General features: G+C 38.7%; 1 protein-coding gene across 5 annotated transcripts in view; it reads left to right on the top strand.

Annotated features, from left to right (window-relative positions):
* Positions 1 to 12,803, top strand: part of nrxn2b (neurexin 2b) — an 815,055-nt gene that overhangs the window by 377,864 nt on the left and 424,388 nt on the right. For 4 of the 5 annotated variants that reach the window (XM_041985417.1, XM_041985422.1, XM_041985421.1 and 1 more), the window contains exon 7: positions 11,708 to 11,731. The exons of the other annotated variant lie outside the window; for it this stretch is intronic. In XM_041985417.1, coding sequence (XP_041841351.1) covers positions 11,708 to 11,731 — 24 coding nt within the window. The remainder of the gene's footprint in view (positions 1 to 11,707; positions 11,732 to 12,803) is intronic. 5 annotated transcript variants of the gene reach the window in all.

Raw genomic sequence — 12,803 nt, forward strand, 5'->3', positions numbered from 1 at the left:
ACCACACTGGCTGATTTGTGACCAATGCTTATTGAAGAATGGGATGCCATCCCACAGCAGCTGGGGACCAGCGTGAGGACGAGTTGCCAAGCTGTTGTTGCTGTAATTGGTTCTTCTAAAAGCTACTGAGAAATAGTTAAATTGCCAACATATCAGACTTCAATCATTGAATCCAACAAACAACACAGACAAGAGTCAACAGCAAAATCAGCTGTTTGGCAGAGAAGATTTGGTGCTTACACACACTCTGCTGCTCATCCCTCAAATGCATTTTCCTTACAAATGTGGCTCCATTTAAAAAGGAAATAAACAGGCTTTCCAATGGAGTAAGATTTATTGCCAATAAGCATTGCATAATAATGAGAGTCTAACACAAATTTCCTTACTTTTTATGCTGTGTTTATTTACTTCTTTCACACATCAGTTTTCTCACATAGTCTGCACATCCTGTCACAATAGTTGTTATATAGAGAGAGTCAACGGGGGGAAACATTTTTTGATTAAAACTAGACATTTCAGTTTAAAAATATAAGAAAAAAAAATGGATTTGAAAATGAAAGTCTGTCACAACTCAGTTGCTGTGACTCATTAAAATGTCATCAAGGAGAATCATTCTATGGATTTATTTATTTATAAATCATAATTACAGGGACTGTGCACATTGATAAACTTTTCAGTAGAAGTGCCAGTTAAGCTAATTGGTTCATTTTCATCTCAAGTCCCAGGGCAGGTATGACGACACTCATTTTAAGACATTAAACCAATTCTCTGTGTATTTCAGATCGTGCCACATAATTACACATGAAATAGTTTAAAACAAGACCACAGCATGCATAAAAACCAAAGATATAAAAGCCTCCTTGGGTATCCACACATTTGATTGTGTGTGATATGTGTCAGAGTGTCTGATAAGTGTTGGCAGGCTGCTTCCACTGAAAAAAAGCTGACTGTCCAAAAGAACTCATCCTAAGAGGTGTTATACAATCCTCTCTTGCCACAGACCTAGTGTGCCTGTCACCAGTCTCTTTCTGTTTAATAACAGAGCTAAGAGGCGGGGGGGTTATGCCATCCAGAATCTTACATGTCCTTGGCCTTGTAAGATTTTTCACATGCTGTGTGAAGAATTTTCAAATATGTCTGAGTATTTAATGCTCGTCATTCATCATTCAGCCACTGTGATGTTGTAACTGCTTCTGCGAGCACATTGCCATATTTAAGAGTCACATCACTGAGCACATAGAAGAAATAATCACTTTCACCATCTGTTTCATACAAGTCACAGAGTAAGTAATGTTTTCCCTCCCACTTCAATCAATGGTGAAAGCCTGGACACACCCCTTCTCTTCCTTCTACTTTCTCTGTCCCTCTCCGACTTCTTCAGTGTTTTTTCATCCATTTCTGCATGATCACTTGCAATTATCCTCCTTTCCCACCCCACCCGAACCCTTTCTGTCTGTCCATCCATCGGCTCGCTCCCCTCTTACCCACCCCTCCTCCAAAAGCAGCTAGAGCTCCTAAGATGGAGCCAATCATTTCCTCTCCTACACGTCTTCCCCTCCCCTCTCCGTTCTCCGTCTCATTTTCACTTTATCTCTCGCTTCCATTCTCAGTAGCAATTTGTCACTTAGCAACGGAGTCTGCTCCGCCGTTGGATAGTGAATCATCCCTGACTGCGGTCCTGTATTAACCCCTTCCGTTCAGATATGTCCTCCAGTTAAACACTGCGATAATATTGATAAAATGATCCCCTGATTTAACAGGAATCACTCTTTTTGTTGCATCACATCTTGTTCTTTGCATGAAAAAGTGCAACTAGAAAGGAAGTATAAGTGACTTACTGATCAATCTCATGGATTAGCTCTTACTCACATGTTTGTATTACAAAGATATGGAATTTACTATTCATGACAGGCAGGAGTAGTGGATTTGTTTGATGAACATAACAGCACACTAACACCCCTGTAATCCTTTCTCAGTTTACTGCCAACGACATTTTAAGTATTCCTAATGTGCTCCAGCCATGCCGCAAGGAAGTGGGAGTCGAGTCATCATCAACGCGTGGGCGATTGTGTATATAGGATTTTTTTTTCTTTTATGTTTGTCTCTTTCCCTGTTCTGATCATAGGTTAAGACCTCAAACACCCTGTACTGAAACGCCAGTACAGTCATTTGATTTCAATACCAATCGTTTCTGTGCATTTTGAAGGATTAAAGGAAAAATTCTCATTTGTATCATATTTTTGGGGAATTAGCATATCCGCCTGTGTCCCCACATTCACTCACTTGCTCATCAGCCTCATTTGCCACTACCTGCTCCACCACTTTAATGTTTATTCATCCCCCTGCCTTCACAGACCTGTAATCAGATAACAAATCTCTGTGACATTAGCACATTCAAACAGGTGCAATAAAATGTTAGCGAGGCAGAAACGCACAGGAGGTTGAGACATAAATTATGGAAGATCATGGGAAAAGTCAGCAGGTTAAACAAAAAAGAAACTAAGAAGGAATAAAGGTCTTAGGAAAGGAATGAAGAAGATTGCAAGACGTAAAAATAGGTTAGTGTCAACAGTCCAGAACAAAGTATCTAAAACACTTTGATTAGAAATGAAAATGAATAAAGACGTTAAAGCATGTGGTTACTTAGTCTGTGTCTGCTGTGAAATTATAATGTAGAGAATTTAAAGTAAGAAGTGCATATTTCTTTAAAGGTCCCATATTATACACTTTATTCCCAATCTGAGACCATTCATTAATATCTAAATGAAATATTTCCGCCATGGTATGGACAAATCGACCCTCAGTTTGAGTGCAGCGGCTTCTCTTCACCGCCCTCTTTTTAGCAGCTTCAGAAATGTGCCGTTTATGGTGGGCGGAACCCTGGTGGAGCAGCTCAGCTGTTGGCTCCGCCCATCGCAGACAGTTACCCCTGTTTACATGGTAACTGAAATCAATAGTAATATCCCGACCCAAACCGCGACGCACGGAGAACACAGCTAGCTACGCTCATCAATCTGATGCACAATGGCACCGGATACAAACAGTAGAAACAGTGACCTCGTGGGTTCAGTGGATGGAAGTAAAAAAACGTTTTCGTGTTCATTTATGCAGCCACAAACAGAACAGTGCTTCTGTCGCTTAGCCATGTCCGCTAACGAGGGTTGCCGAAGAGGGAAAAACACTGGGCGCTAGGTGATTTTTAGAGGGCGGGCTTTGAGAGCCGGTAGACGGGTCCATCGCTCTGTGGGGAGTGGTTATTGTCCCTTATGACGTCTTAACGTACACGCTTTCAAACAAGCTCATTTCAGCGCTTACTTCCCTAGAGGTGGAGCAGGGGGGAGAGAGAGCGCCTGAAAGAGTTTCACACTTACGGGTCTCCTACACATGCGGGGGGACCAGTATGACTGTTCCAAAACCATTAAAAAGTGAATTTTGCATAATATGGGACCTTTAAAGAAATAGATTAAAATGACATTAAAATGTTGATTACATATTATCAATTATAAATTAAAATGTATGCATTCACAGCCCTCTTTACTACATCCACCTTACTAGTATCAGGTTGGGCCCCTTTTCCTTCAGCTTTTTGTGTCATAAATTGAACAAGGTGTTGAAAACATCCCTCAGAGATTTTGCTCCATATTGACATGATAGCAAAAGATTTGTTGGCTGAACATCCATGATGAGAATCTCCCATTCCACCACATCCCAAAGCTGCTCTACTGGACTGAGATCTGGTGGCTGTGGAGGCCGTTGGAGTCCAGTGAACTCATTGTCATGTTCTAGAAAGCAGTTAGAGATGATCAGAGGTTTGTGCATTATCCTGCTGGAAGTAGACATCAGAAGACGCTACACTATGGTCATGTCTGTAGCGCCTCTAGCACCACACAATAGCACCTGTGTGCAATTGGACTCACAGCAGTCTGGTTACTGATTAATTATGATGTCCCCTCCTCTTTGACTTCTTGCTTGTGCTGTTCTTTCTCTCAGATGTGAGATGCTTTGGAGAAAAGTGTCTGCTAAATGACTGTAGAATAGAATAAGGGGATGGACACGGTCAGCAACAATGCTCAAGTAGACTGTGGTGGTTAAACCAGGCCATGTTGGTAGTAAGGGGTGTAATATGGGCCAGGAAAATATCCCCCACACCATTACACCACCAGCAAAGCAGGATGGATCCATGCTTAGTTTAATCTTTATCGTGTCATCTTGACCAGAATGCTGATCTTGATCTTGTTTACATGTCTAAATGCATTGTGTTGCTGCCCGTAATTGGCTGATTAGCTATTTGTGTTCAGCAATCGAGGAGGTGGCTGGTGAGTGTATAAAACTACAACCCAGTAACAGAATTGTGGTTTGCATAGAAACAAAAAGAAAGAAAGAAAGAAAGAAAGAAAGAAAGAAAGAAAGAAAGAAAGAAAGAAAGAAAGAAAGAAAGAAAAGGCAACAACTGTGGTAATTGTTGCTGATGCCTGCTCTTCTATGTCAGTTGAATGACGTTATAGATGTCATTAAGTCTACGGTGCCACTACTGTCTGGAAACTGTTATCTTTGTGGTAGCTCATACAAAAGATGTCAACATTATATTACATTGTTTGCCACAACATAATTCAGTATATGTGCTGAATGTTGACAGTGAAGTGACAGCCTTTTACTGTAATTCAGGATATAAACAGCATCTCAATACCTGGACTGCTCATGCTTTTGTCAAGAGTAATTTTCTGTCATTTAATTGTTTTCATGGAAACATCCCTTACTTCCTCCCTTCTGTTTGTCTTCACTTAAGCTTAGCTGTTACAACTTTTCAGATAAATGGTTTCCACTGGATCATACAAAACCAAACAGCTGCAGCTACTCCCCCTGAAACATGCATATTCATGTTCAGCTGCTGTGCTCAAAAACTGGATTGAATATAGTTTTAGAGTTAAGGGCTGGAAATAAACATTAGCCATAAAGTTAACCTTTGTTTTCCCCAAGTTGGTTTAAATTCTGAAATGACAGTGATTGCTTGAGTCAAATGAACCATCTGTGTAAGAAATATTTTAAGAATATCCTCAGTTTTATAACTGAGAGATAGCTCCACAGCATTCCTGAAAGAGCTGGACAAACATGCACACAAAGTATCCACAAAACTATTCAAAATATCATTAAGAAAACAGAGAGTTATGAGATGACAAACACATCCTCATTTTCCTTCTTTAGATGCAAATGAAATGTTAGAAAAGGAGTCAGATGTAAGATTAAAAATAGAGAAAACATATTTGTAGGATGGGAAATGGAGGACGCCGCAGCAGCCACGATGCTCTGCTGCAATTTCCACAAAGCACACACCCTCCCGCTGTTTGTTTGCAGACTTCTCTCCACCATAAACGCAGTGACATTTATATTTGCACCTGAAGCATGTCTGCCAGATTCCATTACTCGCAGCCAGACTTGGAGAGAGGCGGACTGGACTGAATGCTGGATGATTGGAACGGACACAGAACCAAATGTACCTGAAAGAGCCGTTCTGAATGGCAGCTCAGCTGTACGTCGTCTGACAGGGTCACTCAGAAAATGTGTTACCGTCGGGCTGCCTGATTCACCACGAATGCAGAAATACCCAGCCAGCCGTGTGCATGTGCAATGGATGGTCACACTCATACTCACACACACACACAAGCTGAATTTTGGTGTGTTGGTAATCATAATTCCAGACTGAAGTTTTTACCTGATGACAGATAGCACCGATTCCCTCCCTCCTTCCATCCGACGATACAATAGCCATGTCTTATTTTATTTCTAATTTTCAGAGTCTCAGATTGGAGATTTACTGGAGGATGGTCATCAGTCTCTGAACTTTCTCACTTACAATGATAAATTATCCGGCCTGGAAATCTTGGCTCCGCTGCACTATCCATTGATCATTTTCACAGCTCTGGCATTAAATATTTATTCAGCTTATTCACTGGTGGCCACAGTTCAGTAATGGCTACCATGATGAGTGTGAAAAAGATCAGCAACTCAACAAAACATCATTATGCATTTTATCTCACCCCGGCTGACAGCTGGTAGTTATTCCGTATATGTTGACATAACTGCAGGAACTGTTTGCACACCTAGAAAACAGATAGACACAAAAGGATTGCACACAGCATTGTAATTAGCTCATTGCCACATTTTCCTTCTTCATATCCTGCTGCTTAACATACAGAGATTTCGAAGCCCTGGGGCTGATGAGGCAACACAAAGTTATGTTTTTGCACTTGTAGTTGTTTACAAGGTGGGGAGTTTTATACTTCATTAGTAACATCAGCCCTCATTTCCCTCATACAGAGGTTCACAGCAGCATATTTGGTTGGAGGCTAAAAGAAAGTTTAGGATGGATTCACCCTGGTGCTGGTTGGTCTGCTTTAAATGAACCCTGTTCTACTTCCAGGGGTAGTTCACTGCATGTGGAACAGTGTGAATGCTCATTTGCACTCTGGTCCACATGAAAGCTGGTGCGCTGTGAAAACAAACCAAAATAAAGTGCAACATTTCTCTGTATTCCTCAGCATTCCCCACCCAATTGAACTTTACCCAAAATACCCAGCTAGGTTTTTTTGTTTTTAAAGACCATCAAAATTTCCACATACTGTTACCTAAGACCAATGCAGTGTTTCCCAAATCCTCATACTTACCCCAACACAACATTACAACTAAATGCCCAATCGATTCATTTCATTTGAATTCAGCTTAATTTTTACAGCACCATTTCAAGAGAAAGGCATCTCAAGGCACTTTTCTAGACACAGTCTAGTTCAATTAGATTTATTGTAGCCTAATTATTATCCAATTAACACAAATTGATTACATGATCTACATTAGCCCAATTTATAATAACTATTCTCCCATAAACCAGTTCGAGGATTGCCTAGCTAAGGAACACCAACAGACTGAATAGAATCTTCTTGTTGATCCTGAGCTGCATTGGATGGCAGTGTAGAGAAAATTTTTCCCTTTAACATGAAGGAAAAATGTTCAGTCGAAGAAGATAAGAAAAACACTAGTTAATGACAGTAATAATTTCATATATTTATAAACTGAGAATAAAATGGGACAACCTCCCCAGCTGCCTGTATCAGCATTATTAAAGGGATGGCTAAGCCGCCTGCCTACACGAGCCAGTCTTCATTAAAAAAAACAAAAGTTTTAGGCTTAATCTGAAAGGTATAGTTGGTCTCTGCTTCCTTAACCCAAACTGCGAGCTGATTCTACTGCGACGGCTCTGATAATTTAAGGTTCTGCCACCTTTTCTACTTTTAGAACTTCTAGGAACCACCAGTTAACCTACAGTCTGCGAGTGAATTGCACTGTTGGGAAAATATGGAACTATGAGATCTTTAAGATCCAATAGAGCTTGGTCACAAAATATTTATATATGAGGAGAATCATTTTAAATTCTATTCTGGATTTAACAGGGAGCTGATGAAGAGAAGATAAAATTGGAGAAATTTTATCTTTGTTGATAATTCTCGTCAGAACCCTCTGTCCAGTCTTAAATTAATACATCCATACAGTAGTTTTTTTCTGCATCAGTCTGAGACCAGATCCTCACCTTTATCTCATTCATAACCTGATTCTGACTCTAAAACCATTAAAACCAAGTTCAGATCCTCAAAAACCTTCCAGTTTTATCAGGTCCAACATGAGATTCACTTATCTTTCACTTATACCATGTCATACATTTCTGCACTGTTTCCAGCCTGCAGCAGCTCTGCACACACCCCTTCTTGCACCACTAAACGGGCTGTTTATGACAGAAACCCTTTAAAGCACCTAGATAAGAGGCCATCCTGTCTGCTGTTTGGAAGCAAAAGTGAAACAAAAGTTTAATTTTCTGCACGGTTGATCTTGACAACATAGCACTTTCCGGCAGTACTTACAGTTTTCAAGCCTGAAGTATTGCTGCACCTCTCAATCTTTTACACATCTACTTTAATACATCCTGTCTGTTGGTGCATTTAGTCTTTCATTTTTAAGTCATAATCCAAGTCCACAATCCCAGACTTATGGGTTTTCTTTTCTTTCTTTTTTGCAAGTCAGTGCAACAAACAAGTTTCGCTGGCTTAGTGTAAAAAAATGGATTTCAGTCTAATTTCAGTCTAATCAAATGGCACTGCATTTTCTTTTAATGAACTTAAACACATCAGAGACCCATCTGCGTAAATCTAAATAAAACATTCCCCTGCTGATCCTGTTTAGAGCAGAGCAGAAACTGACATGTAAAGATCATTTTAGAGATTATCAGCAGTTTTTGAGGCATGTTTAATTGTTTTTTCCAGACTGCTGAGTCAGAGAAGTGATGGTTAATAGAGATAAGTTTAAAGCCACACTGCTTGTGAGGAATCTGAATGTTACCTTTAATTTATTTTCTTCTTTGGTTTCAGAGGCCATCTATGAATACAGTCCTAAAACCCAACTGGCATTGTGATGTTTTATGGAGATTACTGTGTCAGGCTTTGACTTTTTCTGGCCTTTTATTACATCCATTCTTTAAGCTGATTTGTTTTGTTTTTTTCTTCTTCTTCTGACAGCTTAGAGACATGGGAGCGCAGTGCAGTTCTATTATGCAGATTCACACCCACCACTGAATCTTTTTCTCTTAATTAATGGATTAAGCGGCGTCATTAGACAAAGTGGGTGAGTGGTGACAGCACTTTGCTATGACCCAGGATCAAAGAGTGGGTGTGCATGAAATTTCAAATTGGCCATTTAGCCTCATGGGGAGGACTTTGTTTATGGTCACCACTTAAAATCAGCTCCCACACAGCTGGTGCAAACACCCATCCCACACATACATTTGCCTTTAGTACTGCACAACATGGACCGACTTACAGACTACCTCAAGCAAATGGACCAAGATAAACCTTAAACTGTTTTTGCTGGCTCTAAAAGGAAATTTGCCCCATAAACCTAAATTTAAAATAGCCTAAAGTTATGCATATTTAAGTGCATGGCCACCTTGAGTAACAGCCATAGCTTTGGTTTAATGTTTATTTAGATCTGTCCCTTCTAAACATCAGAAAACCTTTGACTTACGTGCTGGTAACATGTACAATATTTGGGATTTCTCACACACTATCAGATTTGTTTAGAGAATCATTTTTACTTCTTTCCCTCATGCACACACAGAAAGCCACACATTTCGTTTCCTGCATAACAGATCGATACAGCAAAGACTTAAGTTGTGGTGTTGCCTACTAGATCTGTCAACTTTTCGAGTTCTTTCACAAACTTCTCTGTAGGAAAACAAAATACTACCATTATAATATATCATTATAATATCTTTTAATGGTATATCAATACTTATTATATGTATTTATATATATATTAATTCTATTAATATTGACTCAGACTCAAAAAAAGAGAGGCAGACAGTGTGGAATTTAATCTGACTGAGTGAATGACCTCATATGTAGTTGAGAAAATAGAGAAAAGAAAAAGATAAAAATCTAAACTCAGGTCAGGTTGTGGTGATTGAGGTTGAGGTCATCTCATCTATCATTTACTGAGCTGCCAGTTAGAGAGGTCAATGCTTCCCAAACTGTAAAGTTTGAGACTTAAGATACAACTCAATTAAAAAAAAAATGTTGGGACACTGTGTAATATGTAAATAAAAACAGAAAGCAATGATTTCCAAATCCATAAACCCATGTTTTATTCCCTATGGAACATAAACATCACATTAGATTAACTGAGAAATTTGAGCTCATTTGAATTTGATGGCAGCAACACGTTGGACCATGGTGATGTTCAGCATTGTGAAGCATCCGCTCCTCCACCTGTAAACTTTGGGGAAATGAAACCAGTTGCTGGAAGTTGTAGGAGAGGAATTTGGTCTCATTCTGTTCTGATGCAGGATTCTAGCTGCTCAGCAGTCCTGGACCTTGCATGATTGCTAAATTTCTCCTTCCATGACGTGTCATTGTTTTTTTTTTTATTGGTGAAGGTACTCAAACTCTTGCTGTTAAGCTGTGCTGTTGTGATGGATGTGGTTTAGCAGTTTATTGCTGAATGATGCAATGCCTTCCCTAAAAGAGACTTTATCTGAATGGAAGCATCCAGTACATGGTAAAAGCTTGTGCACACCTACCCATTATTTGGATGAGTACATGTGTTAACCGTATACCATCAGAGATGCAGACTGTTGAATTCTATGCTGATTACAAGCCGGATGCTGCCTCGCCTTTTCAGTCCACAGCATCAATGATTTTCTAAAATAATTTTGAAGTGCTTTTCTAGCTTTAAGTTGCCCGCATTCCAACCTTTTACAGATGTGTTGACATCATCTAATTCAAAATTATGTTTTCCATACAATGTTAAAATGTCTGAGTATCAACATCTGACACGTCCATGATTTATTGAGAATAAAATATGGGTTGATAAAATTAGCAAACTATAGTTTTGAAGTGTTTTCACATTGGACACTGCATTCCATTTTTTTAGGAATTGAGGTTGAAATTTGAGACAGAAAATGCTTAATTGCTCAGTAGATTAAAATCAAAGCTTATAATATTGCAGCTCTGCTAAAGTACACAAAACATTCCTTTTAAAGGAATTGAACGTACACATGATCATCCTAGCATGTGTCATTTTTATGAATTTGTTCATTTTCTCCTTCACATTTTTCTCCTCCTAGAGGCAGAAACCATTTCATTTTCAGAAGCAGCAACTAAATGAACATTTTTCTTCTTTTTCAGGATGTTGCAGACACCAGAACTGTCAATGACATGCCTCTGCTATTTCTGTCCCTTGCAATCTGTCATCTGTTCCCCTCTTTTCAAGAACAGTCTAAATCAGGTCAAAATGCACCTGATGTCACATCACTAACTGTGAAAAGACTGCAGTTTTTTACTACAGTTAATGATATTCACAGAAATAATGTCTATTTTTTATTTGTTTTCTCTTGCATGCAGCACAGTAGCCACTGCTTATGAATATTGCATCAATTTAATTGATCCAAAATGATCAGCCATGCCCAGCCAAAACAGTGCCACATGGAGAATAACTAGACACTACCGACAGAAAGCCCGCGGCCAGATTAGGCTGTCAGACAGTACTAACACGGATGCACTTCCCTCCTCTTCGTTCCCTTCTCCTCAAAATAAACATCCCCATCAAAACTAGCCAAACCTCCACCTCCCCTCACGTGGAAGTTGATTTGCTAACTCCTGTCTTTCTTACTAACAAGCTTCTGAGTTCTTACAGTTTGATTCTTTTCATTGGTGAATTTTCTTTTCCCTCCCCTTTTATAATTTAAAACAACTAACACTGTGTCATTCACGGAATGTGTACCATCTGTTGTTTTCTCTACTTAACTTGCGACTTACATACTAACAAATGTACTGTTATCCCTTTATTCCTTTTCTTTGTTCTTTGATTTCTTTTGCTTTCTATTTTAAAGACCCTTGAAAATCAAACAGTTGCTTACAATTGCTTTCTTTATTTCTTTATTTGGATGTTTTATAACACGCAATAGAGAGAAAAAAAACAAAAAAAACTACTTTTTTTAGATTTTCTTTTTGCCTTTTTCCAGTCAGATCGCCAATTAAATGGAGAAGTTGCTTTTACTAAAGGCGATATTTCTTTTCTTCCCACTTTTTTGGGGTTGAAATATGTTTTCTTGAGTTTTTTAAGGTTTATCATTATTTTTTCTTTCTCCTCCCCCTGTTTTCTCCTGAAGCACGCAGGCATTGGACACGCTATGGTAAACAAACTGCATTATATGGTAGATATCATTCTAATTGTCTTACACTTTGGTTTGCCCTGGGTTTCCCGTTACCTCTTTCTATTCTGTTTGCTTAACTGAAAGTACAATCCTCCATCAATTCCAAGGTAGCCAAAAACTCCACCTTTCTGTTTTCTTTTAGCCCTCTCTCTGTATATATTTCTATATGTTATTGCTTTTTATTGCCATCTAATTTCCCTTTCCTGAGACTTAATGTTTTCATTCAAAGAGGTCTGCCCAAAAAGATTTAAATTATATATTTTATCATTTGTTTCTTTTTTGCTTTTTATATTTTTTTTCCTTATTTTCTTTCTGTTCTAATTTTTTTCTACTTGAAACACTGTCCGTATGAAGAAATAAAGAATCGTGATACAAGAAAGTTTATTAATTTAAACTTAGAGTAGTTTTAAGTGTTACCTTTACATTTGGTTGGTCCCCAGTTTTCCTCCCGCTTTGTTTATTTTTCTTTCTTTTTTTTTTCTTTTTTTTCATTAGACCCCTATGAGTTGAACATACGCAGCAAACTACTCAAGCAGACTAATCCTCTACGTCCATACCAGTGAAAGGGAGTAAAATAAATAAATAAATACCATTATGATTTTAATACCGTTAGCATGATCTTCACCAGTTTTGCTGCTAAGGCTGAAAATATATTTGTTTTTAATTGCACATATGCATGATGATCACAGTTGCCTCAAATATTTTGTGTCTGTTTATACGCGTTCTCAGAAATTAGATAAATTTGCAAGCTGGAATATGCGAGTAACCACTAAGAGCAGTGGAGGGATCAATTGGAGTGGACGTGAGGTCAGAGGATCGACAGTGGTAGAAAAGGGAACATTTCGAAGAGAAGAGACAGGAACTAAGTGGAGCTTGACTCCCCTGAAAGCAGCTGATTAAGGGGGAGCCCTAAGAATAGTCCACTTTCAGCTTACATTTAATTTTTACACACACTTCCTTAAGTTTTTTAAAATGCATTAATTTGTCAGCGTTGTGTGGTTATTAATTAATTTTATTTAAATCAACTCTGTTTTTTTGGAGTACTTCTGTT

This window comes from Melanotaenia boesemani, chromosome 5 (genome assembly GCF_017639745.1).
Source record: "Melanotaenia boesemani isolate fMelBoe1 chromosome 5, fMelBoe1.pri, whole genome shotgun sequence".
NCBI lineage: Eukaryota > Metazoa > Chordata > Actinopteri > Atheriniformes > Melanotaeniidae > Melanotaenia > Melanotaenia boesemani.